Raw genomic sequence first — 21,778 nt, 5'->3', positions numbered from 1 at the left:
AGTCTCTCAGTCCTTGTTGGGCCCTCTTCACCTCTGCGGAGTCCAACGAGATGTTAAAATGTTTACAGAAACAAGAGAGGGCTTTCCAGTCTCGAGCCCAGCACTGTTGAGCCTGCAGTGTGTGGAATCCCAGTGCCTGGGGCTCCATGTCGTCATCCCTCGTGAGGCTCTGCCACCAGCCCCTGCTGCTCGTGGGATCCTCAGACTTTTGGCCTCTTCCTCATTTGGAGGAATCTTCTCTCTCTTTGTCTCTTTCCTTACAGAATTCCTCTAAGGAGTTCTGGCTTGGAGAAAACAGCAGCCAGGAAGGCAGGCGTGTGTACCAGCAACTTTAACTTCACAGCTTCCATGGGAGAGTTTCTTCCAAGAGGCTGGACACCTGCTTGGAGTGGGAACAGGAAGATAGCCCCAAACACAAATGAATATCCACAGTAATGGTTTCATACTACTCTTAAAAAAATGGCAAATGTTTTTGAGCATTACTCCTCACATCATCATATTCAATTTTCAAAACTTTGCCATGTTTTAAAGACAGTTGATGGAATCTTAAGAGACTGAGTAATTTTCCTTGTAGCAAGGAGCAGAGCTGGGATTAGAACCCAAGTCTGTTTGGTTCCAAAGTTGATTGATTCCTTATGTTAAATTTTCTCTCCTACAGAGTACTGGTAATATTTCATTTTGAACATAGTGAGCTGCCAGTATAGGTTAGCTACAGTACGAGCTCCCACGTAACTCAGTGAATTCATCCATGGAGCATCACTGCTCAGAGGTCTCCATCTGGTTGTCAGTGTGCATTTGCCAAGATTCAGGAACAACAGTGCTGCTTTGGGCGTAATTAATGTTTAGACAATAACTGGTCAGCATGTTCAGCTGCTTCTTGAGGTCACTCCTGGGATATGAAAATAGGACCCCGGACTGACATAAACATCCTGTTTGTTTTCTTCGTGTTCTGTCAGGAGGCCGTTATTTCGGTCATCTAAAAGTTATACCATATTGCTCAGGTGCAGGTTCAAAACGCGGGGAGGATATGACCCAGCCTAGTTTGGTGTTGTTTAAAATAGAAAATTGATGGATCTGAAATCCATTTCTGCTCAGTATGATTGATGAGGTAGTGTTTTAATAAAGTCCTAACTGAATATTTAAGAAGTCTTAGATCAATATTTAAATTGGGTATCTTGGCCCATAAATAATTGCTATTTATAGTCATAAATCAGTGCATTCAATGAATCAGTATAACATAGTCATCATGGCCCTACTATCTGCCACCCACCACCCACCCCCCCAAACTGGAGTGATGAGTGATTCAAAAACAGGCTGGGTTCTTTACTCAAGATGTTCATAACATGCTTCAGGGGCTTTTGAATGTTGCATACATCAGAATTATCCCTGAAGCTTGTCAAAAATAGAGCTGCCTAGGCCCTACTCTAGACTCAGTATCTTAGTTCATTTGGTCTCCTAAACAAGACACCCCAGACTGGCTAGCTTAAAAACAACACAAGTTTACTTCTCACAGTTCTGGAAGCTGGGAACTCCAAGATCAAGGTGCTAACATGGTGTCCCTCTAGTGAGGGCCCTCTTCCTGATTCATAGGTCTTGCCTTCTTGCTGTTCTCTCACATGGTCGAACATTCTAAGGGAGCACTCTGGAGTCTCCTTTATAAGGGCACTAATCCCATTCGTGCGGGTTCCAACCTCAAGAGTTAAGCACCAAAGGCCTACCTCCTAAATATCACCTTTGGAAGTTAAGATTTTAACAAATGAATTTGTGGGGAGACATTCAGACCATAGCACCCACTGAATCAAAATCTCGGCGAGTGGGACCCAAGCATCTTTATATTTAGCACGTTCCTTAGGCAACTCTGATGTTCATCAAAGTTTTTGAGCCCACCACATGGTTGATGGTGTTTGGGTCACATAAACCACTACAATGTTTTCCATATTGTATTCTATATATGTCTGTACATCTCAGGAAGGATGTATAGGTATACATGTGTATCTAGAGATACACCAGTCTCTTAATTATATATATATATATTTATATATATATATATATATATATATATATTATATATATAATTGTTGTTGAAATGTGCCTACAGATAAATATCTGTTATTTTAAATTATAATAAACATTAATTGAGCATCTGTATATTTCAGGCACTATTAATTCATTCAATAAATACTTGTTAAAAGCCCACTATGGGCCATCAGAAAATGAAACAAAGAAAAGTCCCTTTCTTCGGGGAGCATATATATTAGTAGAAGAACATCAACAATAAAATAAGAGAGTTCCATGATGAGGAGTGCCACGGCAAGAAGTGAAGCGGGAAAAAGATGGCGACTGCCAAACGGCAATTTCTGTTGGATGGCTGGGAAGCCTTGAGGCCAGGGAGGGAGCGAGCTCTGTGGGTATTTGGAGCACTACTGTTTGAGGTTGGATACAAAGTGCAAGGTCCTGACCTGAGCAGGAGCATTCTTGGTGGCTTCAGGAACAGCACGGAGGCAAGGAATGGGCTGAGGTGTGGAACTCGTGGTGGCCTGTGGGCCCCTGGAAGACTTTCCCTTTCACTGTGAGGGAGATGAGAAGGGTTCTGAGCCCAAGAATGACCGTCGGGCAGGTTTCAAGGTCATTCTGGTGGATGAGGACAGCTGCTGGGGGTGGGCAAGGCTGGAACCAGAGCCTGGCCAGGAGGCCACTGCAGTAGTCCAGAGGAGGGGAGGTGAATGTGCTGGAGGTGGTAAGACGAATGTGGCTTCTGGGCACACTCGGGATGCAGATGCAGCAGGTTTGAGGATGATTTGGAGGTCGAGCACATGAGGGCTACAATAAGAAGTCTTCCCAGGATGCTGGCTGTGGCCAACGGCTGCCTTTACTCTGTGGCTAGATTGGGTTTGGGATGTAGGTCGTTCTTTGATTCCCAGGAAATAATTGTATTTTTGTTTTTAAAACAGGTATTGCATACTTAAATCTTATAAAATTTTTTGTGTGTACAGAAAACCTCTTGAGCAGTCAGGATAGAATGGCTGTAGGACTTTCACTGGGATATTGGTGAACAGGGACTGTACCCACAGTGACATTTCTTCCTGACATGGAGGAAAACTCAGGAAAGTTGCCTTTCCTCACCAACGCCCCCCCCCCCAAAATTATGGATAAGATCATGAGTAATATTTCTTGTTCAGTTTATTTCAACGTACTTTTATGTAAATCCTCAAAAAATCCTTTCTAAGGCTGATAGTGGATGATATTAACCCCCATGTGGAGATTCAGGAACCAGAGATCTAGGAAAGATAAGAAATGTTAGAAGGATGAATTCCTCTAGATCAGATCTTCTGTTTTATGACTTCCTATTCTTGAGTATGTGGCCTGATGTGTAGTGACTGGACCTCAGTCCAGAGAACAGAAGTGTGTGTGTGTGTGTGTGTGTGTGTGTGTGTGTGTGTGTGTACGCGCGCGCACACGCGCATGTACGGGCACAAGTGCATGGTAAGGAATCGCACTTGGGTTATTAAGTACAATGATCTAGTAAAAGAATTGGAAATGATTGTTCAAACCTTCTGGAATTCAGGCCTCTTGGTTGCTCTCTGTCAGTTCATTTGGTCATTTTTTTTCCCCGAATAGTAATTTTCGCTGTGGGATAAGGAAATAAAAGATACAAGAATCACATTAGGTAGCGTGGAGAATGATTTTAATAAAAGTTGCAGCAGAGAATGCAGTCAAAATCAGCTCTCAAATGGAAAGCTCAGTTGCTGGTAGATTTCAGCTTGCTTCGCTTTCCTGATGCTTTGTTCCTGTAAAAAAACAACAACAACAACAACAACAAACTGAGTTTGATTATGTCATGTACCAAGTAAGGCTGAGATCCTTTTGTTTTGCTGAATAAGCCCTGTGTGTACCGGGATGGCTGTCAGCAGGGCCTGGGCCAGGTGGCAGCCTTTAACACATTTGTCTGTTTCAGTTTGCAGTGATGACCTCACCCACAAATTCAAAGGTTTCACTGTGATGAACGAAGCAGAGAGATATGAAGCCCTCAGACACTGTCGCTATGTGGACGAAGTCATTAGAGATGCTCCATGGACCCTCACTCCAGAGTTTCTGGAAAAACACAAGGTGCTTCCTCTTCCATGTTCTCTAAGTAGCAGAATTGGAATCTGGCTCTGCACCTTACATGCAGAAAGCCCAGAAGCTTCCACTTGCTAGAAGAGGTAGCTTCAGGAACTATCATGTGGTGTCACTTGACATAGCACCTGTCTTCTGCCCAAGCCTGGGGACTGATATCCTCTTCCATCCTCAGTGTGGGTGCTAGAGCTAGACCACCCATGTTCAAGTGTGACCTCTAACCCTTCCAAACTGCGGGACCTTGAGCAAGATACTGAACTAACTTACCTAAACTGTAAACTGGGGGCAGTATTCGTACTTCTCTCATGGGACTCTTTTGAGAATCTAATGAGATCATCTAAGTAAAACCCTTTGAACGCTGGCTGGCCCCTAGCCCGAGCTCCAAAAATGTTACTGTCGTTATCACCACCATCATCGCTACTGATGCTTATAGATTTGCAGGCATCATTTTTCATGGAACAAATGAACACGCGCTGTATCCAGAAGAGCAGGGGTCAGCCTTTAAGGAAGGAACTTTATATGTGTGATTTTGTGACCCTGAGACTCCTACTGCTACAAGATTTTTATTAGTTGAAAACATGAGAAATTCTTTTGATCTGCATCAAATTATGTGCTTTGAATCTCCCCACCAGCTCCACATTAGGCCCTATTCTTCCCTTTTATAAGCAGCACACAAAAAAAAAACAAGATTAAGCTGTTCTAAGAGTTTTCTTTTCTATTTTTAAATTCACGATGGAGAAGAGAAGAGAGAACACTGATAAATGTGCATGGATAATAGCAGAGGAGACAATTTCTCAGCAAGAATAAAAAGAAAAAGGAGAAACTACAATATGATTTACTTCCAGCAATCACTAACGCGTTTTTATGAAGCATCTATTGTACATTCCACTTGTGCCAGGCGTGCCGGGGGTACCAGTGATGGGCGCAAGGGCTGCCACTTCTTACTTAGCATGTGCCAGGCACCGTGCTGAGGGCTTTGCTCCCACGTGAGTCGCATTCAGTCTCATGGCTACCCTGAGACTTTGTTGTCGTTGGAGAGGAAGAGGAACTAAGTATGAGTGTCCCAGGTGATTTTTAGCCCTTGTACGTAATTACTTCATTTAATCCAGTGATTCTCAAATGGACTTAAGTTTGCCCTCAAGGGACGTCTGGCGGTGTCTGGAGACGTTTTTGGCCGTCACCGCTGGGGGGCGGGTACCGGCCTCTAGCAGGTAAAGGCCACGGGTGCTACTAAGCTTCCTACGGGACGCCCCTCAAAAAACCGTCCACCTCAAAACGTTGCAGATACCAAGGGTGGGAAATCATGGTTTCATCCTTACAGCCAACCTAAGAGTTACCTAGCTAGGAAGTGGCGGCACAGGCGGATCACACTGCTGTTCTAAACTGCGCCTCGAGGTGGAGTGAAGCCTGGTTGCAAAGGGCTTGGACAGCCAGGCAACAGGTTTTCACCGGGTGGAGCAGGAAACAGGGAGCCAGTGAAGATGAGCAGGAAAAAGAATGACACAAAGAAAACTGTTTCCCAAGGAAGTGCCCCACCCCCAGCGTGTCACGGAGGGATGGCTTGGAAGGGAGAGAGCCTCCGGTGAGGAAGGTCAGGTGTAGGTTGGTATCAGTAACCCAGGTGACGGGGCCCCGGATTGGGTGTAGTAGCTGCGGGGAGGACGTGATGGGTGCACACGCGTGCATGTACGTTCGCATGTGCGCACAGACACGCGCACGCACCCCCGTGGATCTTGCGACCTATGTGTCACGGAGACTGAAGGATGTAGGGGAAGAAGGCCGACTCTGAGGTGTTTGGGGCCTAGGTAAACTGGGAAAATGGAGGTGCCCCTGCAAGGGGACACTAGCTTTCAGGCGGAATGAAATTTCAAATCGCTTGATTTTAAAGTGACAGCAGAGGGCAGTGAAATAGAAAAGGGTGACTTCAGGCAGATCTGACAAGTCTTCTACCAGCAGCAGCCTTCTGTCCCAACGGAAATAGTAGCACGTGCCCCACCTGCCTAACAAGGTGGTCAGGAAGATCAAATAAGAAAGGAGGTGTGAATTCATTTTCCCCACATAAAACACGACTCAAGCGTGAAGGCCTATTCCTATGGATGAGACAGGAAATGGAGGTTTTTTTTGGGTCCCTCATCATAGCAGGGGTGAGGAAAATCTGAACAACGAATGGATTCTCTAAGGAGAAAGCTGAAAGGCAGATGGACAGAAGGGCAACAAAACCTCCTGTCAGAGGAGAGAGAAAGAGGGACCAGTAGAGGAGACAAACCGACCTCGTTCGCTTTATTTCCTGGAAAAGGAGTCATTTGGCAGTCAGGACCTTTCAGTCGAGGATTCAAATCCCCATTATAAACTGCTTATTTCAACTGCTTTATTACGAATGCTTGATCTCAAAAAGACATGTGCAGAGGCACCTGGGTGGCTCAGTCAGTTAAGCGTCCGACTTCGGCTCAGGTCATGATCTCGCAGTCTGTGAGTTCGAGCCCCGCGTCGGGCTCTGGGCTGACAGCTCGGAGCCTGGAGCCTGCAGCCTGCTTTGGATTCTGTCTCTCCCTCTCTCTCTGCCCTTCCTCCGCTCGTGCTCTGTCTCTCAAAAATAAATAAAAGTTAAAAAAAAAAAGGCATGTGCAAATCACAGACATGCACATCCATCCTAGTGGTGACATCACTCTTCTCTGTCTCCAACAGATTGACTTTGTGGCCCATGATGACATTCCCTACTCTTCTGCCGGCTCTGACGATGTTTACAAGCATATCAAAGAAGCCGGTGAGTTCCCCTATGCACACCTGTCCACTGCATTATGACCTTGAGGTTTAAACAGAGACATCTGCCCTGGGCTTGCAGCACATACATGGGAGGCACCGGAATTTCAGATGTCTGCCAAGTAGCCTCTACAAGCTTCTGCTGACATGTGCTAAGGCTCAGTTGGAGGACAAACACCATTTAGGTATTTATACAAGAATTAACTTGAGCACCGAAGTACTCATCTTCTAGTTTGAGGCTCAGTTTTAGGGTTCGTCAGACTGAAACCATAGGACCCTATTGTTTAGAGGGCATTTTCCTCATTCACATTTAAGTCTCCACAATGAAATGATTTTATACTTACAAGAGCGTTCCTTCCAGAAGAAGACAGATAACTGGGTAATTAACAATTTGGACTCCTTGTCTCCAAAGTCAGTCCTGCCTTATGTCATCCTATCACGTCACAGTAATATCCTCAGGTACCACAGGCAGAGGGGGAAAAAAGAATGCGTAAATATTTGAGAAATCAGGTAGAGTATTTCCTTCCCCAAACTGTTAAGCAGTGTCATGGAGGGCAGACACAGTGCCTGCACTTTGGAAGTTGTCCCAGTTGTCACTAAGCATTTCTTTTAAACTCAGAGACTCTAGTCTGCCCCAGGGAGTTATTAGGGGGCTGGAGAGAGGCCGGTTTCCGTCCGTTGCAGATTCCCTGGGGTTCATTCCTTCGTCACCTTCTCTGTTCCTTTTCCTTTGGTGCTAAGGACTTGAGGGAAATCACTGTTGGGGCATCGTAACAGGTCTGTGGTTTCTAGCCTCAGCGGGATTGTCGATGTTCCTTGATAACATTTACCTGCTTCCTGCCCTGATTGACCTGCAACTCCTCGCCTCTTCACCTCCTGTCCTGCATCCTGAGGAAAAGGGGTATGTTTTGTGTCCCAGGCTGACGTCTTTATCTGCACCAAGCTTCTCCATTCCGTGGAGCCTGTTTCATTCATTCTTCCTCTCTTTGCCATGCAGGGTTTTCACTCTCTAGTAGTTTCGTCTCAGCTTACAATCTTTGAAAGTCTGTAAGAACTTCAAACAAATAAACAAATCAAACAAGAACAAATAAAACAAATCAAATCCTTCTTCTGCCCTCCCTCTCCCTCCATCTCCAGTCACATCCTGGGTCAGTAGTCCCTTCCTGGCAACCTGCAGGTGCTCTCCCGGTCATTCCCAGATGCCTGCGCTCTCACTGACATTCCATCCTTCCTCACTTTGGTCATGACCTTTGGACCACCAAATCCAGTGGCCTCGACTCTGTCCTCTGGACATAACAACCCTGCTGACTCCTCTCCTTGCGTCGGTGCTCTTGTCCTCTTCTTCTGGGACACTTGTGGGACCTTCTAATTTCCTTCAGTCTCTCTGACTGCTCCTGGGTTTTGTTACTGGGTTTCGGTCTCTTGGCCCTGCCCAGCCTCTGCACCTTGCCAGCCTGGGCTCTGCACCGCCTTGCTCAGACCCTAAACTCCAGGCACACGGAGCCCATCCTCGTGCCCAGACACACCCCTACTTAGTGCCTTGGCTCCAGCTCTTCTCTGGCCTTGGCGTGCCCTTGCTCTGAGCGCCTATGCCTACTCTGTGCCCCATTGAGGACCTAGCGCTTGACATGCCCTGTCTCCCTGGGGCATGATTCAGCAGCAGTACCCTCCCGCTACCTTCCTTGGACACTCTTGGCAAATGGACCTTCTTTTCAGCTCCTTTCTGGTGGCATCCTGATAGTTTCTTTCTCTCTCTCTGTCTCTCTCTGTCTCTCTCTCTGTCCCCCCTCCTCCTCCCCCCTCCCTCTCTCTGTCTCTCCCCTTACCTCCCTCTCTCCCTCCCACTCTTCCTCTCTCCCCCTCTCTGCCTCCCTCCCTCCCTCCCTCCCTCCCTCCAGGTGCGTGTGGGGATCCCTGCCTAGAATGAGGTGCCATGGTCTGTGCTGTGTCTCATCCATCTTCACATCCCCCCATAGTCCCTGGTACATTTGTAGTGCTCGTTCAACACTGGCTAAGCAACAGGGTGCTTTCTCAAAAAAGTTTTATTTATTTAAGTAATCTCTACACCCGGCATGGGGCTTGAACCCACGACCCCAAGATCAGGAGTCGCACGCTCCTCTGACTGAGCCAGCCAGGCACTCCAGCAAGAGGGTGTTTTTAATGGAGTATGATGGCGAGTTAGCTAAGATGGACGTCTTCCGTTGGCAAGAGCTCTTCGCACTACACAGGGCGTAGGGCCATTTACCTAGATAATTTGGGCACGTACTCTATCTTGTGGAGTTTTTCAAATTACTTAGATTAAGGGGTGACTTGGGGCTGAATTTTATCAGCCTTTGCATCTAATTTGTTTGCTTTCCATTGGTATCATGGCCACTGAGTCCCTCACCCCTTTATTGAAGGGAGATGCCGACTATATGCACTAAATTACTCTGAACCACCAAAGGCTCACAGCCCAACAAAATCTCAGAGAAAGATGGAAGGGTTTGCCATGTGACTTGTTGCAAAAATGACTATGATCTGAATGAAATACCTTTAAAATTATATCTGTGGATTTGCATTTTTCTTGCTCTGTCTTATAAAAGGCAAGGGAATATAAATCACAAATAATAGGTGCTTTTGGGGGCAGATGTGTAATGGAAAAATAGTCTCTGCTATGCACTCACCACCCAACACTTAGTGTTTTCCTGAGCTGACATTTTCAGTCGGTGTCACAGGGTTTCTGGTAATCACCTAAGAATTAAAATAGTCATTGCTAGGACTTTTTAAATACCCAGTCTCCCCAGATTCTATCCATTTGGATTATTTTAAAAGACAGACGGGGCAGGGGCGCCTGGGTGGCGCAGTCGGTTAAGCGTCCGACTTCAGCCAGGTCACGATCTCGCGGTCCGTGAGTTCGAGCCCCGCGTCAGGCTCTGGGCTGATGGCTTAGAGCCTGGAGCCTGTTTCCGATTCTGTGTCTCCCTCTCTCTCTGCCCCTCCCCCGTTCATGCTCTGTCTCTCTCTGTCCCAAAAATAAATAAACGTTGAAAAAAAAAATTAAAAAAAAAATAAAAGACAGACGGGGCAAAGGTAATTACTTGTACCCTCTTATAGGGTCACATGGTTTTTCTGACCTTAAAAATGGAGATGTCCCCGGTGGAAGGAGGCAGGATAGTGGCCTGAATTACGTAAGTTCTCTGTCCACCTTCCTTCACCTGACTGCCTTCCATTAATCTCCCATAAGGCTACCGCTGCCTGAGAAACTTGGAGCAAGGAAGAGTTTGAGGAAAGGATGGGTTGGAATTGGTATTTTAACTAGAGTTAGGTGTGGAAGTAGATTATTAATGGCTTGGTTTGTTGTCTGCTGTTTGGCTTTCTATCATACCTCTCCTCTCTGGGCACTGTAAGTGTGTCCAAGCATACCTTCCTACATACGTGAAACCATTATCTGGCACGTCCGGCCCCCTGCTCTTGTGAGTTAGCATTTGCTTTACTGGGAGATTTCAAGAAGTGTGATATACCCATTATACTTGAGCTGTCCCCATCACAGCCGTCTTCCCCTCTTCCTGGGAACCACTGGCACTCCACCCACGTTGGCCCCACCGTCCCTTACTTTCAGCCCACCGCCACTAAAGCCTTTTCCTGGTACATATGGACCTTCGGACTCTTGAGGTAGGATGGGCTCCTGAGGGTTACAAACCCAGTCTCCTAGCCCCTCCTTGGCGTCACTGCCACTTCCTGATAGAACTGGGACTTCTCCATCTCCCGTGATGGGGGAGCTCCTACCTCCCAAGGCAGCCCACTCCATCTTTGTTGTTTTTTTTTTTTGTTTTTTTTTTTTTAATTTTTTTTTCAACGTTTATTTATTTTTGGGACAGAGAGAGACAGAGCATGAACGGGGGAGGGGCAGAGAGAGAGGGAGACACAGAATGGGAAACGGGCTCCAGGCTCTGAGCCATCAGCCCAGAGCCTGACGCGGGGCTCGAACTCACGGACCGCGAGATCGTGACCTGGCTGAAGTCGGACGCTTAACCGACTGCGCCACCCAGGCGCCCCGACCCACTCCATCTTTGGATCATTTGGACTCTCATTGGTGAAACCATGAGTTCCCTGAGTGCGTCCACAAGCCAGGAATTGTTGGAGGGGAAATGGTATGCAAATACGAATAAGACCTAGTTCTCACCCGTGGGAGATGGCAGAGACAAAATAATTACCTCAAAATATTAGAAGCCTGTGGAGGGGTGTGTGCTGTAGGCCGGGGATGCATGTCCAAAGGTGGGAGCTTATGAAGCATAGCGCATTTGGAGAAAATCAAATGTTCATGCAGTATAGGGTGTGTAGAGGTGAGAGCAGAGATGGCGATTGGCAGGATGGGGTAGTGTAGATTTAATTCTATATGTCACATGGAGCCAGGTGCCATTCCGAGTCAGGGAAGTGCCATGAACAGTCTTGTGGGGGTCTCTTGTGGGGGAAGGATCAACCAGGTAGGAGGACAGGAGTCATTTCTGCAGCTGAACCTACTCAGGAGCTCCCATTTCCCCAGATGACAGGGAATAACACCCTGGACATTTACAGTACTCGACACTGTGCTAGGTCTGCACTGGGACTGTGTAGAGTCAGCTTTTGGCCTTTTTCTCCTGGGGTGATCTCTGTTCCTGGGCCCTATGTGTTGGCCTGGCATGGGGTAGGGAACTGGTTCTTGCTTATCTTTCATTGTATGGTATCGGACCTGCTCAGCCATCATCTGTGGCGACGAAGCCCCCCATCATAGCCTTCTGACATCCAGCCACCTCTCCATTTGGCCTGTCCTTGCCACAGCCTCTGCTACAGGATCCCATCCCTATGCTCTGGGTGTGCCGCCCAGCGGTCATGCAGATTTTAAATTTCCGCTACCTTCAGTGTTTCTCCAGAGGGCCCCTGGGAACTTTACAAATGTCTTCCCTAATCTACTGGACAGCTGTGGGAGGGGCCATGTCAGTCCCACCTGACGCGCCCACTGTAAGGAATGCTCTACTGAGGCCTCCCCATGTTGGCATGGGGTCTCTGGGAGACCATTTTCTCCCAAAGTTCCTGAAGGTGAATGGGGTACCAGCCCCTCTGGTCTGGGCTGTCTAATGGGTTCACTTGCCTGTCCCTGACCCTGGGGTTTGACTCTGAGTGGGGGCAAGGGACAGGCCCCACTCACACTTTCTCACTTACATCCTTCCCCTCCTTATCCCTCTCCGGGTTCTTTCCCCTCGATCTCAGGAGGGGCTTTTCCTCTGCCTGGAGGGTAAGACGCTGCCACGTGGTGAATTGCATGCTTTCCCCACTCCAAGGCTTACAGGAAAACACTCCTCACTCTGAGTCCACTCAGCCTCTGCTTCTTAATAATGAAAGGGGCACTTTCTGGGATTTAGAAAACCTTTTTTTGTAGTCCTCAAAGCATGGCTCTTTCAAGTGAAAGCCTTACCTTTCAAAACAGTTCTTTTTGAAACGAGCCTTCAAAAGAGCCCGTTTCAGAAGTCAGAAGCTGAACGCCTTCTCCTGTATTCTCAGCTGCAGCTTCTTTCCCCTGAGATAATGGAGGTCTCCCCGTCAGTGCCAACAGGACCTCAGGACAGACATCATCCCCAGAAATGAACACGACATTGGATAATATTTCAGAAAATTATTCTGTTACCTATAATATACTTAGTCTTCCTGATGGTGTTTTCGTTGGTTCAAACCCTTTTGGGGCCAGCTGGGGAAGCTCCATGCACCCCGCACCAGGGCTGGTAGTCAGGTCTGTGCTGTGTTCTCAGAAAGGCCTCCCCCTGGCGGTGGTCAGGAGCATTGGGTAAGAACAAGAGGCCTGACTCTCTCACATGCCAGTCTTGTCTTGTTTATAAGAAGTTCCAAGAAGGAAACCCCATATGCTTCAGACTTGGAAGGCTGCTGAGGAACATGGCAGGGGTAGGAGGGGAGAAGGTGCGGAGAAACTGGCTGATGAATCAGTTGTGAGGAGGTGGGTTATGGCATAGGGAGGTTATTACCTTTTTAAGTCTTTGGAAGATCTGAACTATGAGCCAGCTACTCCTTCCCTACAATCGCCATGAAGGACCTGGTATAGACCAGAGCTTGTCAAATGTAAATGTGACTACAGATCCCCACAAGATCTCTCTCTGTCTCTCTTTTTTCTTCTTTTTTTCTCTTTTCTCTTTCTTCTCTCTCTCTCTCTCCCTCCTCCCCTCTTCTTTCCTCCTTCCTTTCCTTTCTTATTTTCCTCCTTTCTTTGCTTTTCTTTTCTCTCCCTCCCTCCCTCCCTTCCTGTACAGTTAACATACAATGTTATATACAATCAGAAAGACCAATACCGTATGATTTCACTCATAGGTGGAATTTAAGAAACAAAATAGAGGGACATATGGGAAGGTGGGTGAAGAGAAGAGAGGGAAACAAACCACAAGAGACTCTTAATGATAGAGAACAAACTGTGGGCGATGGAGGGAGGTGGGTGGGAGATGAGCTGGATGGGTGATGGGTAGTAAGGAGGGCACTTGTGATGAGCGCTGGGTGTTGTAAGTGATGAATCACAAATTCTACTCCTGAAACCAATACTGCACTGTATGTTAACTAAAATCAAAATTAAAAAAATAGAGTGTTAGTTTCAGGTGTACAATATAGCGATTCAATAATTCTGTACATGACTCAGTGCTCATCATCATAAGTGTACTCTTAATCCCCATCACCTGTTTCACCTATCCCCTCACCCACCTCCCCTCTGGCAACTATCAGTTTTCTATAGTTAAGAGTCTATTTCTTGGTTTGTCTGTCTCTCTTTTTCCCCCCCTTGGCTCATTTGTCCGTTTCTTAAATTCCACATATGAGTGAAATCATATGGTATTTGTCTTTCTTTGACTAATTTCACTTGGCATTATACCCTCTAGATCCATCCATGTCATTGCAAATGGCAAGATTTCATTTTTTTTTTATAGCTAAGTAGTATCCCATTGTACATATATACCACATCTTCTTTATCCATTCATCTATCAGTGGACACTTAGGTTGCTCTACATCTTGGCTATCGTAAATAATGCTGCAGTCAACATAGGGGTGCGTATATCTTTTTGAATGAGAGTTTTCGTATTTTTTGGGTAAATACCTCGTAGTGCAATTACTGGATCCTAGGGTAATTGTGTTTTTAATTTTTTGAGGAACCTCCATAGCCTTTTTCACAGTGGCTGCCCCAGTTTGCATTCCTACCAACAGTGCATGAGGGTTCCTTTTCCTCCACATCCTTACCAACATTTGTTGTTTCGTGTGTATTTGATTTTAGCCATTCTGACAGATGTGAGGTGGTGTCTTACTGTGGTTTTGATATGCATTTCCCTGGTAATGAGTGATGCTGAACATCTTTTCACATGCCTTCATGTCTTCTGCCCATTTTTAATTGGATTATTTATTTTTTGGTGTTGAGTTGTATAAGTTCTTTATATGTTTTGGATACTAACCCCTAATGGGATAGGTCATTTACAAATATCTGCTCCCAATCAGTAGGTTGTCCTTTTGTTATGTTGGTTTGTTTCCTTTGCTGTGCAGAACCTTTGTAGTACACCCAATAGTTTTCTTTTGCTTTTGTTTTCCTTGCCTTAGGAGACATTCTGACAGATCTTTTTAAATGCAGATTTGGATTCGGTAGGTCTAGTAGGACCTAAGATCCCCATTTCTTTTTTTTTTTTAATGTTTATTTTTGAGAGAGAGAGAGACCGAGTGTGAGCGGAGGAAGGGCAGAGAGAGAGAGAGAGAGAGAGAGAAACAGAATCAGAAGCAGGCGCCAGGCTCTGAGCTGTCAGCACAGAGCCCGACACAGGACTCAAACCTACACAACGTGAGATCATGACGTGAGCTGAAGCCAGACACCCAGTTGACTGAGCCACCCAGGTGCCGCTAAGATCCCCATTTCTTTTTTATTTATTAAAAAAACTTTTTTAATGTTTACTTTTGAGAGAGAATGTGAGCGGGGGAGGGGCAGAGAAAGGGAGACACAGAATCCAAAGCAGGCTCCAGGATCTGAGCTATCAGCTATCAGTGCAGGTCTCCAACTCACGAACCATGAGATCATGACCTGAGCTGAAGTCGGACGCTTAACCGACTGAGCCACCCAGGTGCCCTAAGATCCCCATTTCTAACGAGCTCCCAGGTTGGTAGATACAGTAAGTCCATAGACCTCACTCAGAGTAGCAAGAATCTAGACCAGGTATCTGGTTCACCCAGGGTAACTTCCAGGGTGAATTGAATCAACATTTCCTGGGGTGATAGCTTCTCACCTACCTTGGAGAGTGAAAACATGCATTTGGTCGTGGTTTCATTTCTTGGTGAGTAGCCTCTAGTGAGCTAAGAAAAAGTTGCATTCCTGATTTTAGGGTATAGGAACAGGCCCAATAATTTACTGACTCAAAGCAATGGAGCACCCTATTGTTGCATAACAAATTAGGAGCCACTTTATTTTGCTCGTGATTTCGTAGGGCAGAATTTCAGCCAGGGCTTGGCTGGGTGGTTCTTGCTTGGGGTCTCTCCAATGGTTGTACTCCGCTGTGGGCTGGGGCTGTAGCCATCTGAAGGCCCACTTGGGCTGGAGGTCCCAGGTGGTGCTCTTGTATGGCTGGCAGTGGGTGGTCGTTTGTCAGCAAGGAGCTCAGCTGGGGTTGACACTGTAGCGCCTACCTGTGGCCTCTCTGTGTTGCATGGGCTTCTAAAAAGCATGGTGGCTGGGTTCCAAGAATGTGCGTCCTAAGAGGAAGCATTTGGAGAGTTAGCGATCTCGACAGAAGCCTCAAGGCTTCTTTGGCCCTAGCCTTGGAGGTCAGCCAGCGTCACTTCTACCACATTCTCTTGGTTACAAGCAAGTCACTCAGGCCAGCTCAGATTCCAGGGGAAGGGGACTGTGCCCATATCTAATCTACCCTAATTCCTATCTTCGCATTGAGTAGTCAGGTGGTATTCTACTTGGCCTGGGAGCACGGGCATAAGACTCTGGGTGACTTTACGTACGCACAGGGCCATTGATCTGTTCTGCCGATTCCTCACCAAGGGAGAGCCGTAGGAGAGAAGGCCCGAGTATTCACGGTGAGGGAAAGATGCTCAGAAATGGCCCAGGCATCCACGTGTGGCGTTTGCATTCTAATTGAGGTCTATTTTGAAAGGCAAAAGTCACTTTAAATGAAGCCAGAGATACCGAGGGCATGAATTAAACTTTACAGCACTCTGCTTTGCTTGTCGGAACTACATGTCAAAACCCTCCAGCAAAGCTGGATGAAAGGATGGAGCTTAAGTGAAGTAGGCTGTCAGGTCCACGGTCCTCATCATCCTGCTAATATTGCCTACTACTGTCGAAAGTTTCCTTCATGAACATGTGCTTGGCTGCTTCTTAAAATAGCTCCATAACCAAACACTGCAATTCGGGAAAGCACGATAAAAAAGGTTCTCTGATCATGCTCATTACTGAATATTTTTAGCAGAGCACTAATTAGGATTTGGAGGAAGCCGGGTGCCTCATTATGTCAGCAGAGGGCTTGGCTTCTTTCAGAGACGTACCTCCCCACCAGCCAAAGCAAGTCTGTCCCCGCCCTAAACCTTCGGTAACTCAGCCACAGAGACCTCGCTCTGTGGCTTCACAGAAAGGGTGAGCTCATGTCACCAGTGTCTCATTGACTTGCTAAAATCTACTAGTAACTAGAAATCTTCTTAACATGTCACCAGGCAGCAGGGGTGTGGGAAAAGCGTCTGCCTGCTGACAGATGGGACATAGCCCTCCCCAGAAAGCTCCCTGCTCCGCCCACCAAGGTGGGGATGTTGTCTAGGCCCCCCAGCTTGGGACCACTCAGTGCTCCCCGCCCACCAGAGCCCCCTGCGCAGCTGGTCACTTGGGTGCTATTTATATTCATGTGTTTGGATGTTTGTGTCCTCTGCCTTCCATTTGGTTTTCTGCGTTGGAGTCCTTATTCTCAGAAAGTGATACAAGAAGTTTTGGGCGTAGTAGTAAACCCCAGCTCTGTCTTTGAGCCACAGAATATTAGAAGCCCGGTGCTTTGTCTCAAATGTCAGCAGTGCCAGCCTGCTGCTGATACTGTGAATGTACACATGATATCAAAAGAGAGCTCAAAGGGACACCTTAGGAGGGGCCAGAAGACTGAAAAGTTCATCAGTGTCAATAGAATCAAAGAGAACTGGATTTGGAAAGGCACTCAGAGATCAATGTTCATCTAGTCAGCTCTTCAGCAAATATTCTTACAGTGCCTGCTTGTCGCTCAGTGCTGAGAGAATATAGAGGAGATTAAGACAGGAGTTCTTTCCCTCATGTAGCTTGTTGTCAAGTAGGGAAGGCAGTTATTGAATATGCTGTTTTCTACAGACTTTGGAATATGTGAAGGGAGAGAAAGAAAGCCTGAAGAGCCAGTCTGGGGGTTAAGAGATTGCTTCGAGGAAGTGACGCTAACGGTGAAACCCAGGGGATGACAGGGGGTCAGCTGAGTAGAGAGCACGTGTGTGGCAGAGTGAGGGGATGGGGCCAGCCCTCTCAGGACACCGAAGCCCGGTGTCGGGGGGCTCAGGCAGGTCCACTTTGTCACACAGCTCTACAGAATCCAGTGAGAATGGTGCCCCCTATTGGCAGTGTAGTCCAGGGGCCTTGGCTCAGACAATGAAGTGGGGGAGAGGGTCTGAGATGGGACTGGAGAGCATGGTGGGGAGCAGAGATAAAGGAAGCTGGCACAGAGCCAGGGTAAGGGTTTAGACGTGATTACTCAGGACTCTAGAAAGCCACCGAAGGCTGTTGGGCTGCCGCCTGGTATGTGTTTTGGAAGGCTGCTCTGTGGCTCTTGCCACATGACAAGTGGATTGAGGGCACCAAAAATGACATCGCTGGAGACTGGTTTTGAGGCTCTTGCTGTAATCTTTGAACTAGATGGTGTTAGATTGGTTTAGATAATGGTGAAGAAAAGTGGGTGAGTCAGAGAGCTTTTTAGGAGGTAGGTTGGTGCCTGGAAGGAGACGGATTGGACGTAGTTGAGTGAGGGAGAGGGAGGTGGCGCAGATGATCCCAAGGCCATCTTGTCCGGCTGCCTCACTTCTCAGTTTTGGACACTGAGGTTAAGTAACTTGCCTTCTGAGGTGTGAGTCTGGCCCAACTCTCCAAACTGAGAACCCAGTACCCTTGTCCCCAGGCCCTGTCTATCATGCTGTCCCACCCCTGAGATCTCTGAGTGGCCCTAATCACACTGGGGAGAAATATCTTAATTGCCAACATGTTTCAGTTGACAACACAAGTGTGAATATAAACCACATTCTTGTCTCGATAACATTTGTGACCTCTTGATAGCCCTGTATTTGTTCACCCAAATAGATCTCTGAGGACATTGAAGAAAGTCTCCTAGAACTTGGCATTCTCTGTGCTTATTTTTACTCAGTCCCATGTGTTCTAAATGAAAGAGTCTTGAGTGGTGAAACCACCAAGCAGAGTAGACTCTTCTTGTTTTTTTAATTTTTTTAATGTTTGTTTATTTTTGAGAGAGAGAGAGAGAGAACGAGAACAAGTGGGGGAGGGACAGAGAGAGAGGGAGACACAGAATCTGAAGCTGGATCCAGGCTCTGAGCTGTCTGTACACAACCTGACGCGGGGTTCGAACTCATGAACCGTGAGATCATGAACTGAGACAAAGTCGGATGCTCAACCGACTGAGCCACCCAGGCACCCCCAGAGTAGACTGTTCTTAGGGAGATAAAGTCATCTAGCATCCCAAGGGCATGTCTTCAAATCAGAGACAACAAAATAGTACACTTTTTCATCTTTTCCTCAGTCTGATGAGATGCAGACTTCCTTAGGGAAGAAAGGAAGTTGGGCCACGATCTAATTCATTGGCTCAATTGTTAGGCTCTATTCACTTACTCGTTTCATTTGCATTTATCCAGCACCTTCCATGTGCCAGGAATGGGCACTGAGCTGGGGGCTGATAATGCAGAGATAATCGAGGCATAATCTCTACTTTCACAATGTTTCCCTTTTGACAAGGAGGCAGGTATTTAAAATAGTTGTGTTGAGGGGCGCCTGGGTGGCTCAGTCGGTTAAGCGTCCGACTTCAGCTCAGGTCACGATCTCGCAGTCCATGAGTTCGAGCCCCGCGTCAGGCTCTGGGCTGATGGCTCAGAGCCTGGAGCCTGCTTCCGATTCTGTATCTTCCTCTCTCTCTGCCCCTCCCCCGTTCATGCTCTATCTCTCTCTGTCCCAAAAATAAATAAAGGTTAAAAAAAATTAAAATAAAATAGTTGTGTTGATGGAAGCCACATTTGTATCCTAGAGGTTGTGGATTCTACTCAGTGATGGCAGGAAAGGCTTCCCAGGGGCACAACCTTGAAGCTGGACCCCACAGACTAAGGAGAAGCACCGTGGCTGGTGCGAGCGGGGAAGGGGATCCAAGGCTTGGTATGAGTCAATGCCAGGTGCGTGCCCGCTGCCTCCAGGGAGCAGGTCCGGGGGGCCGAGCATGCAGTGTTGTGTCGGGAGGAAGTGTACGGAACCGGGTGTGGAACAGCCACCTGGGGCCATGGTGAAAGCCTCCCTCATACACCCAGGAGCTGCAACTCTGTCCCGGAAAAGAGAGCTAGTAAAGAAAACAGGTCTTACTTTTTTCTTTTTATCTCCTCTTTACTATTTGAACAGGAATGTTTGTTCCAACACAGAGAACGGAAGGCATCTCAACATCAGACATTATCACCAGAATTGTCCGTGACTATGATGTTTATGCCCGACGCAACCTCCAGAGAGGGTACACAGCCAAGGAACTAAATGTCAGCTTTATAAATGTAAGTGTGCCGCCCGGTATCCTGTGACAACTGTCATGTCACACAAGCACTGCCACCATTTGTTGGATGTCTACTATATGCCATACAGTGTTCTTTTCTAAAAAGTTTTTATTTAAATTCCAGTGCCACTGTCTTCCTGATGTTTTATATTCATTGTCTCGGTTCAGTCTGCACAACGACCCAATGATGAATTATCCCCGTTTTACAGATGGAGAAACCACTGTCCAAAGGGCTAACCTAAGTCAGCCAAAGCACGCGGTAGCGAGCTCCTCATTTTATAAAGGAGTTACGTCCCTTCCCCTTGCTCCAAGCTGCCTCTTCTACTGTTCTCAGACTTGCGGGAAGGGTTTCTGGGAGATGGGCCCTCGGGAAAGGCAAGTGTTGTCTTCCCCTCAAAGGGAAGGAAGGAAGGCAAAGGCAATGAAAAGCGAAACCAGAGGCAATGAATTTAAAATTTTCATTTTATTAAGGCCTTACAGATGCTCATTAGAAACCTTAACAGCCATCATCATCATCATCATCATCATCATCACTGTCCAGAGAAATTACAGCTGGTTAAATAAAGCCTAATGTCTTTGGCTTCCTTTTGTATTTGTGCCTTATTGTTCCCACAGAGCTGCTGTTAGTTTAATAACAGAGCAACTGTTAAAACAACTTGAAAACAACTAAAACAGGCTGTTAAAAAGCAAAGAGGGCCAGTCCAGTTGCTAAAGGTGATGTGAGTGCATCTGGCCAACTCTCTTTGCCCAGACTCTGAGGAGGTGACGACGTTGATTGAAACAAGAAGTCTTCCTCCATACTGAATTTTAACACCCCCCGCCCCCCGCAGAGGCGTTGTATTTTCAAGAGTGATTTTTCTACAAAAGTAGAGGCTTACAGTGATGTGCAGCCGTATGTGTCCGGCAGCTTACACAAGTCGATCATTGGGACCTTCCAGATGAGGAGGGGTTTGTTAATTGTTGATTCGTGCTTATTATTTGTGCTCACGAAGCAGGGGGCGTTGGGAGTCTAGACTGTGGCTTCACACGAGTCGGGCAACAAAATAGAAAACGTTGGGTTCAAGTGGTACCAGAGCAAGTGGCTGAAAAGAATTCTGTCGAAGTGATCATTTGGTATCTTTTAGAGGATAAAGCCCTGGTTATTTCAATAAATTAAACTGCCTGTTCTTTTAAATTGAATCCAGTCAGCCATCCAAGCATGCCAAACCGTTTCCAAAAGTTATTGCTCGTTCTCTTCCAACAGCCTTTAGATAAGCCACTTAGCTCAAGGAACCGTGTAGTCACTGTGGATGCGCTCATGGCCTTGCTGTGACAGCAAGCCTGGCTGCAGCTCAGAGGGAAAATCAAATGTGCTCGATGGGCATGTAGATGAATCAGAGAACCTCAGAGGTGGCAGGAAGCTGAGAGGGGCCGGTCACCCAGTTCGAGTTTCTGCATTGAGACTGGAGTAAAGCTGAGCTCAGAGGGGACCTGGCCAAGGTCCCTCAAGCAGAGTAGAGGTGGAGGCAGCGGCAGCCTCCCGCTTCGCGGCACCCATTCCTTCCGTCCCGTGCCACCCGAGAGCTGTATGTAACGCTCCTGTAGTATGTGTAGCCACGTGACAGCACATACCTAGCTCACATCCTACCCCAAGGCTACAGTAAGCTTTAGTCCGGGAATCCTGACCTAGTTGTGCAATATTCCAAGTGTCCCCAAGAATTCTGAGATAGGAACGTTAGTCCCATGTAGTGAAGAAAAAACTTGATTGCCCCTCGAGGAGAAAGTATGTCATGACTTCATGGAGGGGAAGACCCTTCATCTCATGTTATTTTCATGGTTTTGATACTCTCGTTGGGTAACACGATTAAATGCTTATGCTGCTTAATTGTAATCCAACAGCCCACACATACTAAATTTTTACTAAATACCAGGCTTTGTGCCAAACACTTTATGTGCATAATCTTATCTAATTGTTACAGCAACTCGATGGGGATAGAGATGAAAATTACCCCCACTTAACAGATGAGGCAACCGAGGTTTAGAGGTGACCTCTGACCTGCCCAACATATAGGGCCTTTCAGGCACATAGGTACAGCATTGTTGCATTAAGGCTATAAGAAGAACAA

General features: G+C 46.9%; 1 protein-coding gene across 8 annotated transcripts in view; it reads left to right on the top strand.

Annotated features, from left to right (window-relative positions):
- PCYT1B (phosphate cytidylyltransferase 1B, choline) overlaps positions 1 to 21,778 on the top strand; it is a 126,699-nt gene that overhangs the window by 73,375 nt on the left and 31,546 nt on the right. For 7 of the 8 annotated variants that reach the window (XM_047076025.1, XM_047076024.1, XM_047076027.1 and 4 more), the window contains 3 exons: positions 3,956 to 4,107; positions 6,802 to 6,880; positions 19,532 to 19,674. In XM_047076025.1, coding sequence (XP_046931981.1) covers positions 3,956 to 4,107; positions 6,802 to 6,880; positions 19,532 to 19,674 — 374 coding nt within the window. The remainder of the gene's footprint in view (positions 1 to 3,955; positions 4,108 to 6,801; positions 6,881 to 19,531; positions 19,675 to 21,778) is intronic. The other variant, XM_047076029.1, reaches the window with a different exon arrangement.

Source organism: Lynx rufus, unplaced genomic scaffold (genome assembly GCF_022079265.1).
Source record: "Lynx rufus isolate CCGP_SWC_20201006 ecotype Redwood Valley unplaced genomic scaffold, mLynRuf1.p SCAF_14, whole genome shotgun sequence".
Lineage (NCBI taxonomy): Eukaryota > Metazoa > Chordata > Mammalia > Carnivora > Felidae > Lynx > Lynx rufus.
The sequence above is the reverse complement of the archived record's forward strand: the minus strand, read 5'-3'. Positions and strand labels throughout refer to the sequence as shown.